Below are 17,478 nucleotides of genomic sequence, written 5' to 3'. Positions count from 1 at the left end.
CAAGAAATAGTGCAAGCAAGCGTGCAAGAAAGCATGCAAGCAAGCATGCAAGCAAGCAAGCAAGCATGTAAGCAACCACCTAAGCAGGCTTGCAAGTGAGCATGTAATTTTGTCAATCAAATCAACAAACATGCAATTTTATCGGCCTGGGTTAGATGAACATCGCGGGTTACCCCGATCCCGCGATGCCGGTCTATGGTTATCTCCTCCAGCGCTCATGAAGCGGGCTGGCGTCCCACTCCCTCACAGCTGCAATCAGTGTGTTAGAGGAAGCATAAATAGTGCAAGCATGCATGCAAGCAAGCGTGAAGCCAGAAGGCAAGCATGCATGCAAACAACAAATCAAGCAAGAATACTCCCAAATGTGCAAGAAATAGTGCAAGCAAGCATGCAATCAAACATGCAAGCAAGCATGCAAACAAGCAAGCAAGCATGTAAGCAATAATGCAAGCAAGCAGAGTTAGTACGCCAGTGGTGGTAGTGAAAATCATTTCATCATCATCGTCATCAACAACATCATCAGTTCGTTTATCGCTACCCCCGGAACTATGCTATTTTCCGGGATAAAAACTTATTTACTTGGCGATTTTTAACAGCTGCAATATCTTCCTTGACCCTCTCAGCTATAAACAAACAAGTCAGCCATAGCCGAGCATTTGTTGGAGTCAGGACCAAACCACTGGATTGAGCTTCACAATCCCAAAATTCTGTCCACGGAACGTCATTTCTACTCAAGAATGGTACGTGAAGCAGTTGAAATAAAAAAGCATAAAAATGTCAACCGGGACGATGGATATAAGCTTTCATCTTCGTGGAATCCTGTTATTAATAAGTGTCGACGTCGGGATGAGTGTTGTGAGTCGGTGTGATGGGGTGACAAATAAAAATCACCAATTGCGGGTAGTTCGTGATACGAGTGCTGGTACTATTAGTGATCAAGTGCGGGTAGTTCGAAGGACTCGCGCTGCTAGGCAGACTTGACACCCCACACTTCAGTCCACTCGTGACCACGGCCACTGCAATGTTGCCGAAGTTAGCGTGATAAGTCCCGTTGATGGTATTTTGACTATGAGTGAGAATCACGAAAGTTTAAAACGTTATAAAATTTATTTGAGTTTTATTTAACTTTTAACTTATAATGTCCATTTAAAGAAAATGTTACAAATTACATATTTTTTAAGGGGACGTACAAAATTATGGCTTTTGCGTGTTATTTTAATAATTAAAGTGGTTCTTTGAGTTAATTCACTATTTTTTTTAATTTATTCTACAGGAACTTACGTCCAAATATGTAGCAAATAAAATATAAAATGTCCTATAAGACCAAAAATCGGTTACTACATTATTTATTTATTTACGGTTTATAGGTGTAAGGGGCTATGACACCCGTATGTCAAGGGCGTAAGGACAGCTATTTTTCTTATTAAGCTTTTTACGAAAATGTCTATAGTTTCACGTTGAAAAGCAAGAAAATTCAAGATTTTACGTAATTATAACGTCCTGCTAAGTTAAACATTAACAATGCTGTGAGGGTTTGAAAATTACCAAAAACTTATTTTCGCTCTCCTGGAAAGTAGCATTTTGTCCCTTACGTCAATTGAGACTTCCACCATCGATATAGATTAGGATAAATAGTGAGTATTAAAAGTAAATTACTTTACGGCATCAATATTATCCTACGATAAATTTGTTAGATACTGGATGATATACATAGATAACATAATTACAACTTGATAGCCGGTCGATAAAATTCTATCCGGATAATAACATTAGGTTGCCAGGATCACAGTACAGAACAGTAAATCATCTACAAACAACACACCGAATTGACAGGTGCCTAGATGTCAAGTAATTTGAGAAAATTTCCAGCATTCCTGACAGTACGTGATAATGTAAATTCAACTTGTTGTTTCTTGATCAAACACTGGTTCATACTGTGCTAGGATCAAAGCATTTTACTGCGCTCTCTGAGAAGGATGAAATTTCTTTATTCTTCTTTATGTAATTCGGCAAAAAATTGGTCTTCGGCAGTAATATCGAATAGATTTTAGATTATTGTCATCACAAATATTGTGGCTCATCAACAAATCTAGTCTGTAATTCAACAGAGAAACGAATTGTAGCTACCTATAGGTACTTGATATAACCATGTGAAATTGTCACGTGAAGTGCATTACTGTATTTGTAAAATCCCCGTACATTACGTCGGTAATCGATTGCTTAAGATTTTAAATTATTATTAGTTAGGAGTCGACGTCGAATGCGACGCTATTTGTTCACGCCACAAAAGGAACCTCTATACCTACAATGCTACGGCTTTCTTTATCAATAAAAATATGTACCTCGTTGAGTTTCTTGCCGGATTCTTCTCAACAGAGGTTTTTCCGAACCGGTGGTAGATTTTTTTTTGACATTCAAAATGCTTGTTATAGCCTAAATTGAATAAAGATATTTCGACTTTGACTTTTTTTGAAAGAGTTTACTAGAGAGAGTAGTTCCAACAACTGCTGATGATGAGCATTTAGACAGGACTCTGTTTATATCATCATCATCATGTCAGCTGAAAGACGTCCACTGCTGGACATAGGCCTCCCCCAAGGCTCTCCACTCAGACCGGTCTTTGGCTCTGTTTATATATTATCTAAATATTATAAAGTCAAAGTCAAAATGTATTTATTCAATTTAGGCTACAACAAGCTCTTATGTATGTCTCCTCAATGTATTTTACAATGTGTATCAAATATGTGTCAATAAATCTCTCTCTTTCTCTCTTTTTCTTATGAACGTCAAAAAAAATACTGTTACGTTACTAAAAATTATTTTGGTAACAATTCAGCAAGAAACTTAACGAAGTACAGTACAGTCACGAGCGTTAATTTGGGACTCACTTAAGATCGAATATCTGTCATTTTGTATCATAATTCAAAGCATTATTTCTCGAAATGGGTCTCAAATTAACGCTCGTGACTGTATGTAGGTACGAGTATACAAAGCAAAGCCAACGAGACGAGATTAATTATGTCATGAGACAGAAAAGGAGCGATATGGTAATAATGACGTATCAAAGAGAGACAGAAAGAAAGAAAACATTTATTCGTGACATGACATGACTTGACGTGACATGGATAAGAATAACAATAAAAATATAATTGACCTTCTCGCGTCGGTGACCTGGCTACGTTTCGGGGACCTCTTTGGGGAAACCGAGGGTTTTGTGTGTGCAATTGCTGACGAAGTTATCATGACGAACAACTACCGGAGGTATATCCTGAAGGACGGTACGGTCGACATTTGTCGGGCATGCCGCCGTCCTGGGGAGTTACTCAGGCATATTATCTCCGGTTGTTCTCATCTTGCTAACGGTGAGTATTTGCACAGACATAACTTAGTAGCCAGGATTATCCACCAGCAACTTGCTCTTCGATACGACCTTGTAGACTCTGAGGTGCCGTATTATAGGTATGTCCCTGCGCCAGTTCTCGAATATGGTCGTGCCACGCTCTATTGGGATCGATCTGTCATCACGGACAGGACTATTGTAGCCAATAAGCCTGATATCGTGCTGACAGATCGATCAAACCGCCAGGCAGTGCTCGTCGACATCACCATCACGCAGGACGAGAACCTCGTGAAGGCCGAGAAGGAAAAACTCAGCAAGTACCTTGACTTGGCTCACGAGGTGACTGCTATGTGGGATGTCGACTCGATGTTCATTGTCCCGATAGTCGTTTCGGCAAACGGTCTAATAGCGAAGAGTCTCGACCAACATCTCAAGAGACTCTCGCTAGATGGCTTGATCAAGGGCCAGATACAGAAGGCGGTACTTCTGGACACGGCATGCATCGTCCGGAGGTTCCTCACTCTGCGGCCCTGACCACCGGTAGCTTGGGCCCTGCCCCGTTACCGGCGGCGTAACCTAACCAGGTTTTTATAATATTTTTATTTTGTGTGTACTTTTCTGTATTTTACTTTTTATAACTATTATAAAAACCTAAACCTAAGAATTAAAGAAAAATAAAGAAAATAATAATAAAAAAAATGAAATAAAAAAAAATTGTTAAGTATGCATGTCACGAAATGGTCCCAAATCAGCAATCTGCCGGTCTTGCGTTATCAGACAAAAATGAAGATGATTCGTGATGATGTATCTCGTCTCGTTGGCTTTGCTTTTATATATTTTATTTTGACAGGGCGTGTTTCTAAATAGGGCTTGATATCTGTAATACTCGCTTTGACCTAGATCTCTTTAACCCTGTAATAAACTGGCTTGAACTGTTATAATATTTAAAGCCTCATCACACGGGAACACTCCACGTGTCAGCTGAACTGAAGCTTATAGAAAATGTATGAAATTACTAAAGTTATGCTTTGGAACATGAGCTATGCAGACATGAACATTATGCCCTTAAAACTTGGTGAAAAAAACATGATACGTAATAAAAGGGAATATGCCCGTAGTCATTTATATTTTTTTAAAAATTTGTTTATTTATTTCCAAACTCGTACAGAAAATATGTGTTCCATGGATGTTTCTTAATCTAAAAATGGTGGAAATTAGGCTAGATTAGGATTTGAAAAACTTCTCACATCCTAATTTATCCTGGATATCCTGACAGACTGACTAGACATCATCATTTAAATCAGGCGTTACTTGCTTTGTAGAATAGGTATATTTGCCATTGCATTTGGTCAAAGCGTAGTCAAAATTATCGTTTTTTTTAATTTGTATCAAGTATCAAAGCAAGATTAATGATAAAAGTGCCTTCTTAGAACAAGGATTGATAGTTTTTCACGAACCTACAAGACTGAGGCCAATGAGCTGCAATTACCATATTGTTTGTTTATAAATGTTAATGACAGCGTTGACTGACAGTTCAAATTATGTTTAGTATTCAGTAGTCAATATTATGAGTCAGTTTAACACTAATTTGGTGTGATATTTTGAGATGGGTTCGTTTGAACAGGAAAAATGCAAACCGAGACTTGTGAACTAAAATGTAAATATTTCCATCAAGTTAAATTGTGTTATCTATTAAGTATAGGACTTTGTAAAGTAGCGTTCTGAACTTGAGGGAATCGTTTCACAAACGAATCTACATAGGATCATGTAAAAAAAATGTTTCTTTTTTATCTGTATCATTTTTAAGCTGTTTGTTATGGCTACTGACTATTAAGCCCGGTTTAGACTTGCAAGAAAAGTCATTCATGCAAGTTGCATTACATTGCGGTGCTCGATTAACCACTTCGTACTCGTTCGCTCTACGGCCTCGCAATGTAATGCAACTTTCACGACATTTATTGACGGTCTAACTTTTGCTTAATACATGATCATGCACATCGATTCTGTTTCGATATAAGTAATCAAATTTTTCGTTTGATTTAGCTAGTTTAATGTTGATATGTAAATTATTGCAGGTGAAAAACATACCTCACCATGGCTCAAGAAAGCAGTAACTCTACGATGGAAATGGGCACCAGCGACCAGGTAATTTAGAAAATAAGTATATTGAGTTTAATAATTAAACTGGTTTATACCTCTAATCAATTCTAAATAACATACCTACCCAACATAGACAATGAGATAATGCTTTAAGCTTACTTGAATTTTACTCATAGTTATATATATAGGTACTATAACCGGACTTATCACGATAGTACCTAGTATTTACCTCGACGTTTCGACCACATTGCAGTCTAATCGTGACCACGGCCACTGCAATGTGGTCGAAACGTCAAGGTAAATATTACTAACGTGATAACTCCCGTTTTAGTATTTAACTATAGACAATGATATTTATTGGTTGATGTAATATTATAAAGAAAATAAAACGCTCAAAGAAAGTCTTTAGACAGACACTAGAAACAAAAAAAAAATTAGCACTAAGAGCGTACAGTCGAACAAATTGAATCATAACCCAGGGTGCAACCTTTGTGCTACTAATGTCATGTTGACATTGACATTGATTATTAAAAGGTTCCATTGCACCCTGGGTCATGATTCAATATATTCGACTGTTCATAGATTTTAATGTTGTCGCCGTTTTAAAACTTAAGTTGAATTTAAGTTCTCATAAGTACCTTTAAACTGGTTTAAACGATACCCAATTGAGGCGTAATTACTAATTACTTAAAAATATTATTCGATTACTTTTAAAAGGAACTACAAAAAAGTACTAGCAATTATTTGTACTTAAATAAAATTATCTCACATCATACATTAAATGCAAAATAGACTTTTATGGCACAGCCTAAAGAGCATAAATGAAATAATTTACCCTAAATTATTGTTGCCGGTGATCTCATTAAAACGGGCTTACCCACGCTTCGATTTGAGATGATAACCTTAAAAGATAACCCTGAAAATACTACGGGCGGGTAATAACCGAATCCGAGAGGCGTGATACGACGCCGACAGTCATTGAGTAGAGTGCGCTCAACCTAGACAGTCGAGCACTTGAAAACAAACAATCCAATAAAATGCTATAGTAATCTAGTGTGTGAAACTGTTAAGCAAGTGAGGACCTTTTTCCCAGGTCCTGGTAGCCACTGCAAAGAAGAAGAAGTTGACGTATATAATCGGCTTCGTCGCGATGGTTGCCGTGATCGCTGTAGTTGTTACTTTAGTAGTAGTTCTGTCTGGGAATGAAGGAGGCGAGTCTTCGCCAATTGTCTCCACTGATGCACCGACAACAGTAGTGACTACGCAGGCTCCTATAATTCCGACAGTGGACCCGACGACTCCAGCGCCTACTGTACCAACGACCGAACCGCCTGGGCCTGGACCGGAGCCAGGACCCATCCCGATTGACCTGGAAGATGTCATCAGTGGGGTATTTGCTGCCCCATCCTTCAACGGAACATGGACGTCAGGTAATGATATTGAACTTGGTTCAAAGGGGCTAGTATTCCAAACGATATAGTATGTATGTATGTATGTAAACTCTTTATTGTACAAAATAAGTAACAAACACAATTGACAAACATAACAGCAGCAGTTTTTATATAGTATTATTTTCTATAAGAAAATTACTAATGACTGCTATCGTTCTGGAAAATAAGACCCTGGATAGCCTACACAACTAGTTCTGCGTGAAATAAACAAACTTGGTGATTATACAATTGAATATATTATTACATCATCTATTGCTATTTCTAAAACCATGAATGAGACTTCTGGAAAAGTTGATTGTTTTGAGTCATAGCGATTGTTTCTGTGGATATTTACGTAAAAAAATAAAAGACTCAGTAAATAGTTGACTTTCTGATGCTTAATTGACACCCGATGATTACAGGAAGTGAAATCATTTTCCGTAATGACAACGGTGATCTGGTGATCTATGATCTCGACTCCGACAGCACAACTATCCTTATCTCAAACACTTCCCAGGTATGTACACATGACATCATTAATAGGGTTTAAGTTTATAACACGTTTAATTTTAGACATAAACTCCATTAATAGCTACTTCAAACTAAACTAAATCTAATTAAAGCTCCCCATGGCATTTTGGCTAGAAGGCTGGCAGAGTTCTGTTGTCGAATAATATTTACTTATTTGTTGAGAGAGTTAGCTCCTACCCTTCTGGTCACCAATTGTGATAGCCAGTTGTTTAAATTATCTTAAGGCCTGGTGTGATAAACATAAGACATACGTCCCAGAAAAATGACAAAATTACTTGATTGAGTAAGTGAGTTGAGTTTTCTTGATTCAGTTTCAAATTCGGATAGTCAAAACATTTGAAGTAAGTCTTATGTGGTTGAAATTGGTCAGCGCTTTGATTAGTTTTAAAATTCACACACATAAAATTCACTGAGTCAGTCGTTGACACACTTAGTTTTCTGTTATCCTCGTATTCTTACTATAATACTTACAACAATTTTATGTAACAAACCTTCGAAGCAGTGGCAGAACTGGTTTCTTAGCCGTGACATGGCAACGACGTCCCAAAGGACGGTCCCCGTTGAAAGATTACCTAGGTACTTAATTAACGAAGTGATCTAAGATGTATAATGTTTCTAGGTTTTGAAATTTAAATAGATCTCATTGAAAGGGAACGAAATCAAATTATGATTTATTTTTTAGAGTCTTTTTGTATTTTTTATTTCAACTCCAAATTTGTTACTTTTACGGGTATCCCGTGAAACCATATCGTAAATACAAACTGAGACATGGATGCACAGAAAAACCAGAAAAAGAGACCAGCACTGGGTATCGAACACAGGCCCTCAGCATTCCGTGCTGCGTGCTATAACCCTACTAGGCCACCACGGCTACTACTACTACTACTACGTACGCGAGCTAGTACGAGTATACATCAGATTAATTAGTGTTTCCTTTGTGAGGAACTTACTTGCAACGTGTATTCAACTAAAATTTACGTGATGAATCCCTTTTTCTAAATTCAAATTTACAATGTTGATTATCATTTTTGATACTGGCCAGTAAAATAAATAATGATCTATTGTTTTTCGCAGATCCTCCAGCAATCTTCTCGCTTCACCGAGCTGTCACCAGATCGGACTCAAGTGACGTTAGCACACAACGTTGTACCGGTGAGTCTTTTGTTCTTAGGCACAAGGCTTTTGTTTATAGCCGATCTGGTCCCTGTAGGTACCACAGAAGTTACAAGTGCTACAATTCGACAAAATTGTTAAGTTTCTCTTAGTAGAATGTTACAATTTTGTCAAATTGTAGCATCTGTAATTTTAGGGGGCTGATCAAACCATATAAAGCCCGGTTTCCACCGCGAGCGGAGCGGGCTCATTAATGACTTAGTTTAACGTACAACGATCGGCTGCATGACAGTACTTACACCGGACCTCTATGAAGTTAGTCTATGTAAGTATTAAAAACTAAGTCATTAATGAGTGTGCTCCGCTCGCGGTATAAATTGTGCTTTACTACGGGTTAAAATATCACAGATTTCGATCATCATACAGCTGGTTCTCTATTTGGGACGCAAACTATGTTAGAGCTTGTAACGATATGGCGTTCTATCGCGAACAGATTTTAGTACTAGTTAAGCAATTTTGGTTTTTGAATGTGTGTACTCGTAAAATGCATGCCCAGGGCTTTAACTCACGTTTGTCTTATTATGATAGTGATTTTTTGTTGCGAGCAAAACTCTTGCTTAAAAGCATTTTGTCGGCATTGAGATCAGGCTCAGATAGACGTTGCATGTGTAAACTAGCTTGGCAACTATCTCTGTAAGACTTCCGCGTAATATCTCCGTTTTGGCAACTGTGTTGTAAAGAAATCTGGCGATGCATTACTGCCTTTCATGGCAGGGATTACTGTTTTAAACAATTACTATACAGGGTGTATTGTAAGGGAAAGTCTGAAACTATAAGACACGAAAATCTTTTCTCAGAAATCATGTCATCGATTTTAGTAAGAAGAATAACTGCATTCATACATTAAAAAAAACTATTACCTCCACTCAGTTAGGGAATCGAACCCGGTCGTTTTGAAAAATAAAACATAATTATTATTTCTATTCGGATATCGGTAGTGTAGCTCATAAGCAATACATGTTACTATGAGACACGATATCTAGAATGAATAAAATGCATTGTATTTCATGTTTTTTATTAATGTAAGTTATTTTTCTAAACATCTGGGTTCGATTCCCGAGCTTCGGTCTACAAGTTTTAAAAAAAATGTATGAATGCAGGTTTTCTTGTCACTAAAATCAATGACATGGTTCCCAAGAACAGATCTTCGTATGTGTTATAGATTTAGACTTTCCCATACTGACCGATACAAATGTTAGATACACCTGTATACTTATTACCTTATCTCTGTTTGCGCTTATATTTTTATACAGTAAGAGATCTCATCAGCACTAAACGAACAACTGTTTTAAACTTGCTAGTGACGGGTTTTCTTTTACGTGACATTGAGCAGTACTCAAGCACATCCGGAACGAATAAAAAATAAATCGATACCAATATGTCGCACTGTCTCAAGACGCTATTGATATTTTAGCGTTAGTGTGTTAGTAATCATTTATGATTCCTACACAAAAGGCCTGACAATGGAACAATAAACATTCTAACTTCAAAAAATCAAGGTAATGTCGAACGTGAAACGTTTATGTAAAGTATGAAATATCAATCTCTTTGTCACATTATTTATCTTTCAATTATGAAAAGAGACACTGGTTTTCAATAAGATTGAAAACTGATTGTGAAAACACTTCGCGATCTAGGTCGCGTTCTTGTTAGGTCACTGGGCTATTACAAGTTACCTTGTACTTTTTATTTTCACTTCTGAAATTCAATTAGTTTTCAGGGTGCAGGCACTGCGCTGTACCTATAATTTCTGAAACGCTGTTTTACTCGGTTACTCGGTGGCGAGGGTTATGTTTTAAATGTCTGTAATTGAAATACATGGCGGAAGACTCTCCAGTTGTCAGACTTTTCTGAAAATATCGTGTAATTGATTTTACGTCTCTTAAATTTCGCCTTACTTCAATTGTTTTCTAATAAAATTAAAGTTATTTTAGTTTATGATACTAATTACGATGAATGCGATATTTATCTATTGTAAATACTCGTAATGTAGCGTATTGACGCAAGTGGCTCGTAAGTAGGCTCATTGCCGGTAGTATGCCACAATAGAGATACAAGTGTAGTTAGTGTGTCTTGTAATCATTATAGATATTTTTTACTTTTAATATTTCAATATTGAAATACTTGTCAAATTAAATTTAGAAAAAGCATTGCTTGAAATGAAGGGCGTTTATAAAATAAAAACATCATAAAAATGAAACAGAAGACTAACGTTTTAATAAGCGAGTGGTTTTAAACATAACACTGTTTACTGGCGCAGTCTAGAGTAAACTATTATTTTTATTGCAAGTTTACTACTAACTTAGGGTTATGTATTATAAAAAATTATGCATCGGTTATCTCTAATCCAGGCTAAATGTTTTTTTTTCAACAGTGTAATATTGAAGGTACTTAATCATAAATTCGATAGGAGTTTCTTTACTTGAAATGATCAATCAATCAATCGATGTCGTTAGGCTAGGTCTCACAGGCATATTGGCTAAATATTATTTAGCTCTAAGCAACTGTTTATTTTCAATTACAGGTCTACAGATACAGTTTCCTGGCCAGATACACCGCATTCGACGTCATTACCGGAGAGACGAGAGACATTTTCCCCGCCACAGTTCGTTCAACTGAAGGTTTCCTTCAGAACTTCGTGTGGGGTCCATCTGGCACTAGTCTCGCTTTTGTGTACCTTAACAACATCTACTATCAAACAAATCTTACTGAAGATGCTGTGCAAATTACTACGAACGGAGAGCTCAATGTCATCTACAATGGAATACCTGACTGGGTCTATGAAGGTAAGTTAATGTTTATAGAAAAGTTGCGAGTTGACAAAATGCTAAGGACCAGACAAAGGAATCCAGGGAGCAAAATTTTATACTAATAATAATAATAATAAACCATTTATTTCAGGCAACAAGCCCCATACAATAAATACCTTAAAGACTAAAACCCTATCCCTATATATCAATAAACTCAATACGGTATTTGACAACTCCTGATTTTGCCATATCTTAATATTATTATGAAAATAAAGATATACAGATAGTGTTTAGCGAAGAGAAAATTTAAATCGGTTGAAAATTGGATTTATAGTGATTTTTTGAAAAATCTATTATACCTGTCTCTTTCTCAAACGCTTTTCTCTATGCAGCAAGTATGGCGGTACTGGCGTGTGACGTCACATGCCAGTATGTCTTTCTCTGTCTAAACTTGAATTTCAAACCTTTATAACTTTTTATTTGTAAAGGTAGCTTAAAAATTGTTTTCTATTCGATAACAGGCATTGTGTAGTTTTATTTATAACACATATACAAAATAGTCAAATACCGTATTATCGATGCCTGTTCTTGTACACTAGCGATCACTCCAAGTTTTGTTTATAAAAATGTGTGTTGAATACCGATTACACTACACTCGGCCTAAACTACAGCCGTAAAAAATTACCTAACCATAAAAAAAACATTTTTAATAAAAGCTTTTTTTGCTGACTGTACTTTTTGTTGACAGTACCTACATTCTCACCCAAACTACATTTGCATCCAAAATTTCAAGTCGATGCTATTAACCGTTGAAGAGTTCCGTCCTGAGGAGACGATCTTGGCTGGACTACCGGGTTGTCACTACCAGATTATTGTATTGTCACGCGATTTATATAAGTATTCCAAATTTCAAGTCAATCTGACTACTAGAAGTTGGTCAAATTATACCTACTTGCAAGATTTGACTACAGACAGACAACGGGACAGGTGAAACTAAATAAAAGCTTGTAAAATACCGATTGCCGAAATTTAAACTAGCGTCTAGTTTTTGACAAGCGGTGAGAATTGTGTTTGCGCATCGTACCGAAAATCAGTGTTTTGTTTAGTAATCTTTGAATTAAGTAGTCATAACCATAACAGGAAAACTAAGCTCTTGAGTAGGGGCAAACATACTCGCGCGGCAAACCTTGATCGCTCTAGTTATAAAACATATATTAGGTACCTACCAGAAAGTAGTTACAGTTTGTATGAAGAAATATAAACCTAAAGTGCAGGATAATAAGCATGTTGAATGGTCACAGGTGTATTTGAAATCATTATATTAAGGCTTTTTTGAACTTAACAATATCACTATGTTCCTTAAATCGACATTTTGCTCTCCAAGGAGATATTTTCTGCGGGTGTAGCCTAGACTGTGGTTTGATTACTTTTAAGGAACTACCGATATTTCGACACATCTACCAGTGTCATGATCACAGGTAGATAAAACCGATTAAAGACAACACGATCAAATACAAATACATACTTAATATATTATGTTTAATATAATTAATTAACCTTGGTAAAACTAACTAATTCGAACTTTACATGTTTTGCAATTTTTATACTTATTTTTACGGTTTTCCCTTTACGAATTATCTTATAAATAGATGGCGCTAGACATAAGTGATTCGTAATACTAATAATTTGTAAAGTTGTTGTTTCTAGACCGCGTTAAAAGTTTTGCAGTGTATGCTAATTGCTTGTGTTAGTGTTTAAGAATGGAAAATTACGCATCATGGATTAATGAGTAACCGGATTCCATTCGCGGCACAAGTAATAAGTACTTTTTACTTGTAAGCTTTTATTTCTCAACATTTTGAAATGTTATAAGTCAACTTTGATTCACATCCAATGGTCAGATTGACTTGCAACTTGGTATTACATATCGCATACCTAGATCAAAAGTATATAGATCAAGAGAATATAGATTTACCTCATTAAGATTTTTTTTATAAGAAAGGGCAAACGAGCGTACGGGTCACCTGACTTATTGACTTCATTCAATTTCTTTAAAATAAGTCCAAATTAAAAGAGTACATTGTTTGAGTTGAAATACTTTGATCTAGGAGTGCGATCTGTACAAGTACCTACTTTGGATGCCAATACAAGTACAGTCAACAAAAAGTACAGACAGCAAAAAAGCTTGTATTAAAAACCGAAAATAAATCGCCCTTACCATTCTGGCTATTAATGGGAACATTCGTTTTCGCACACACAAACAAACAAACAACCTCTCACTCAACAACATACATCTTCATCTTCTCCATTCCGTCGTGGGTAAAAAAGGTTTTAACGAAAAGGTATTCTAGTTTTAGTATAATTTGAAAAAATATAATAATTAAACCTGCAAAATTTGTCTCTAATTTCAGAGGAGGTATTCGGCACCAATAACGCCATGTGGTTCTCGGCGGACGGTGACCATTTAGCGTACGTGACGTTTGACGACACGAACGTGCGCGTCATGCGCGTGCCGCACTACGGCGTGCCCGGCTCCGTGGAATACCAGTACACGCAGCACCACGAGATCCGGTATCCCAAGGTGAGACAGTATAGACAGTAATAACCAAACCATAAAAAAAAAATTTTTAATACAACCTTTTTTTTGCTGACTGTACTTTTTGTTGACTGTACTAGCATTGTCACCCAAACTACATGTTCATACCAAATTTCAAGTCGATGCTATTACCGTTGAAGAGTTCCGTCCTACGGAGACGATGCTGACCGGTTTACCAGGATGTCACTATTAGATTATTGTATTATCACGCAGTTTACATACAGTGGTGGTCATGTAATTAAGAACGATTTGAAGTTCCAGATTATTTTTAACTAAATCATGTCATGTGTAGTCGTGGTTCCTTCTTAGAAGTAACTAGTTACGTTATGAAATAGCCACATGAATAGAGCAAACGGGGATTAAGAATAAATAATAAAATTGCTGACATTTTTTTACAAATTTTGTTTTATTCTCTTTAGTAACAAATTAAAATAGTAATGAAGCTGGACAAATAATTAAGAACGATTTATTGAACTGCTTGAAAGTTTTTTATTTGAAACTTAGATTAACTAAATCACACTAACGTGAAGTTTGTACAGAAAAAAAAGAATTTAATACATTTTTAACTAAAATTAATAGTTAGTAGCATGTCCACGGCTTTTTATTACTGCCTTACACCGGCGAGGCATTGAATCTATCAATTTTTGACATTTCGCAAGAGAGATAGAGTTCCATTCTTCTAAGAATACGTCATACAGTTCTCTTAAATTGCCACACTGTCGATTTGAACCCTTTTTCTTGACTTCGCACCAAAGATGCTCTATGGGGTTAAGATCGGGGCTGTGGCTGGCCAATCTTAAGACAGAAACTGATTGCGATGTGAGGAATTCCTTAACGGTACGTGCAGTATGCTTGGGATCATTGTCATGCTGGAATGTCCAAATAACCGGAAGCACGCCTTCAGCATATGGTAACATTGTTTCTTCCAGTATGTTTTTGTATTGAAATTGATCCATGTTTCCTTCTATCAGCCTAACAGGTCCAACACCATGTCCAGAAAAACATCCCAAATTTTTACATTTCCCCGCCATGCTTTAAAGTCACTTTTGTGTACTTTGGGTCGAATGCTTTATTTGAAGGCCATCTTACATATCGTTTGCCATCAGAACATACCCTATTTATTTTTGTCTCGTCAGAAAAAAGAACGTTTTTCCACTGTCTGATTGTCCAGTTTTCATATCTTCTTGCAAATGCAAGCCGGGCTTGCCTATGACACCGTTTCAACATAGGCACCTTCCTTGCTATCCTTCCGTGCAACTTTTCTTCTACCAAACGCCTTCGAATAATGCGTGCCGAGATTGCTGAAGGGTTGTTTTTTGCCAAAATATTTTTTCTTAACTCATTAGACGGTATTAGACCCTTTAAAAGGATTTTGTTTTGCCAAACGAACGAATTTCGATCATCTTGACGAGATGACTTTCTTTGTCTAGGTACACGCGGAACATTTGAAGTAGTTTGATACGTGGCAAAATGCTTTATGGCGTGGAAAACCATAGTTTTTGAACATTACAGATGATCGGCTATGTGTTTATACGACCAATTCTTGTCGCAAAGTTTTAGTATTACTTCTTGTAGATTTATCACAACTTATTTTTCCCATGTTTTTATATGAAGCAATCGCCTTTAAGACTTTTACGGCACTAAATGGCGCCAAAATTATTCGAATAATAACCTAAAACCACAAAGCGGCCGTCCGTTCTCTATATAAATTTGAATAAAAAATAAACTATTCAGCCGTTCTTAATTATATGACCAGCCAGTAAGTAGTAATACTAGTTTAGATGTAATGTATAAAGTTTATATATTTATTTTTTAGCCAATTATATGATAAATGAATTTACCGCTAGTACGGAAAGATTTACGATACCGAGAGAAGTACACAAATATACATGCAGTTAGTAACACTTGTCAGTTTGAAAAAATCTTCTCTATAAAAAATCGTTCTTAATTATATGACCACAACTGTAATATTTCAAATTTCAAGTCAATCTGACTACTGGAAGTTGGTCAAACGTAACTTGCAAGTTTGATTACAGACAGACAGACAGACAACGGACAGTTGAAACTAATAAAAGCTGTAAAAAAATTTTGTGCCACGTCCCACTAATTTTATAAATGCAAAGTTTGTAAGTCTGTTTGTTTTGTTACTTCGTCACGTCTAAACATTAAACCAATTTAGATGGAATTTCAGTAAAAAGATAGTTTGAGTCCCGGAGATGGAAATAGGATAGTTTTATCACGGAAAATTACATAGTTCCCGCGGATAAAGAGTCGCGGGTAACGGTTAGTGGCTTATTTTAGTGTCCTACTGCTTGGAAAATGCCTCTAGCCGTTGCCCGCACAATGTAAAGGTAGTACACAATGTGTAGGTAGGTGACATATAGTGTTACAAAAACTACAATACCTACTCTATTATTACGAGCTTCACCTGTCCCGTTGTCTGTCTGTCTGTAATCTTGCAAGTTAAATTCTACCAACTTCCGTAGTTGATTGACTTGAAATATGGTATACTTATGTAAATTGGTGACAATACAACAATCTGATAGTGACATCCTGGTAGTCCAGCCAGGATCGTCTCCACAGGACGAAACTCTTCAACGGTTAATGGCATCGACTTGAAATTAGTATGCAAATGTAGTTTGGGTGACAATACAAGTACAGTCAGCAAAAAAGCTTGTATACTAAAATTAATTAATTTATTAATTAAATTATTATTATTATTATTAATATTTTACTCTATTTAAAATTTACGCTGTCTTAGGTAAGGGCTTCTCTCTGCTTTAGTGGACTCTCATCACCATTGCGAGTTCCTGCTATCCCACGTCATAAGCAATACACTATTCTGATGTTTTTTTAAATATGCCCAGTGTCTGAAATTAGTATACAGTATCAGAAAATCAATTCATTTGTTTATTCAGTATCTGAGTTTTCATTCTAAATCGTTCAGATACTATGTACGTTGCCAATTTGTATTCATTATTCTTAGTTGCTAAGCAGTAAATGACACGATAAGTATAAAATAAGCAACTAAGATACTGTGGATTTGAACTATGTCGGTGTTCAGACGGTGAGTGGCCCAGTAAACTTATTGCATAACTGCACGATGATTTAACAAGTTGAATCTAGGTAGCTAACGTAGGCATTCGAGAGGGCCAGAAGAAGTTGATGAAATTTAGGCATGTGTATTGTAAAACTCTTCATTGTATACATAAAAACACATGAAATTACTTGATTTGTTTATAAATTTACTTGTTAAATATCTACGCTGTACAGTGGTGACGAGTACACTATTATTGATTTTCAACTAGAAATAGCAACCACTTAAAACATAATTTCACGCACACACAAAATCACCTATAATGGTGTAATGTTAATAATGGTAATTTGGGCATGTACCAACTTTTTTTTTTTTTATTCGATTGGTGGCATACGAGCAAGTGGGTCTCCTGATGGTAAGAGATTACCACCGCCTATAGACACCTGCAACACCAGGGGATGCAGATGCGTTGCCAACCTAGAGGCCTAAGATGGGATACCTCAAGTGCCAGTAATTTCACC

At 36.4% G+C, this 17,478-nt stretch overlaps 1 protein-coding gene across 2 annotated transcripts in view; it reads left to right on the top strand.

Annotated features, from left to right (window-relative positions):
• LOC141441554 (venom dipeptidyl peptidase 4-like) overlaps window positions 1-17,478 on the top strand; it is a 123,252-nt gene that overhangs the window by 26,961 nt on the left and 78,813 nt on the right. For both annotated transcript variants that reach the window (XM_074106332.1, XM_074106324.1), the window contains exons 2-7: window positions 5,416-5,485; window positions 6,534-6,870; window positions 7,293-7,387; window positions 8,476-8,553; window positions 11,099-11,360; window positions 13,736-13,905. In XM_074106332.1, coding sequence (XP_073962433.1) covers window positions 5,435-5,485; window positions 6,534-6,870; window positions 7,293-7,387; window positions 8,476-8,553; window positions 11,099-11,360; window positions 13,736-13,905 — 993 coding nt within the window. In that variant the 5' untranslated portion in view covers window positions 5,416-5,434. The remainder of the gene's footprint in view (window positions 1-5,415; window positions 5,486-6,533; window positions 6,871-7,292; window positions 7,388-8,475; window positions 8,554-11,098; window positions 11,361-13,735; window positions 13,906-17,478) is intronic.

This window comes from Choristoneura fumiferana, chromosome 2, assembly GCF_025370935.1.
Source record: "Choristoneura fumiferana chromosome 2, NRCan_CFum_1, whole genome shotgun sequence".
Lineage (NCBI taxonomy): Eukaryota > Metazoa > Arthropoda > Insecta > Lepidoptera > Tortricidae > Choristoneura > Choristoneura fumiferana.
The sequence above is the reverse complement of the archived record's forward strand: the minus strand, read 5'-3'. Positions and strand labels throughout refer to the sequence as shown.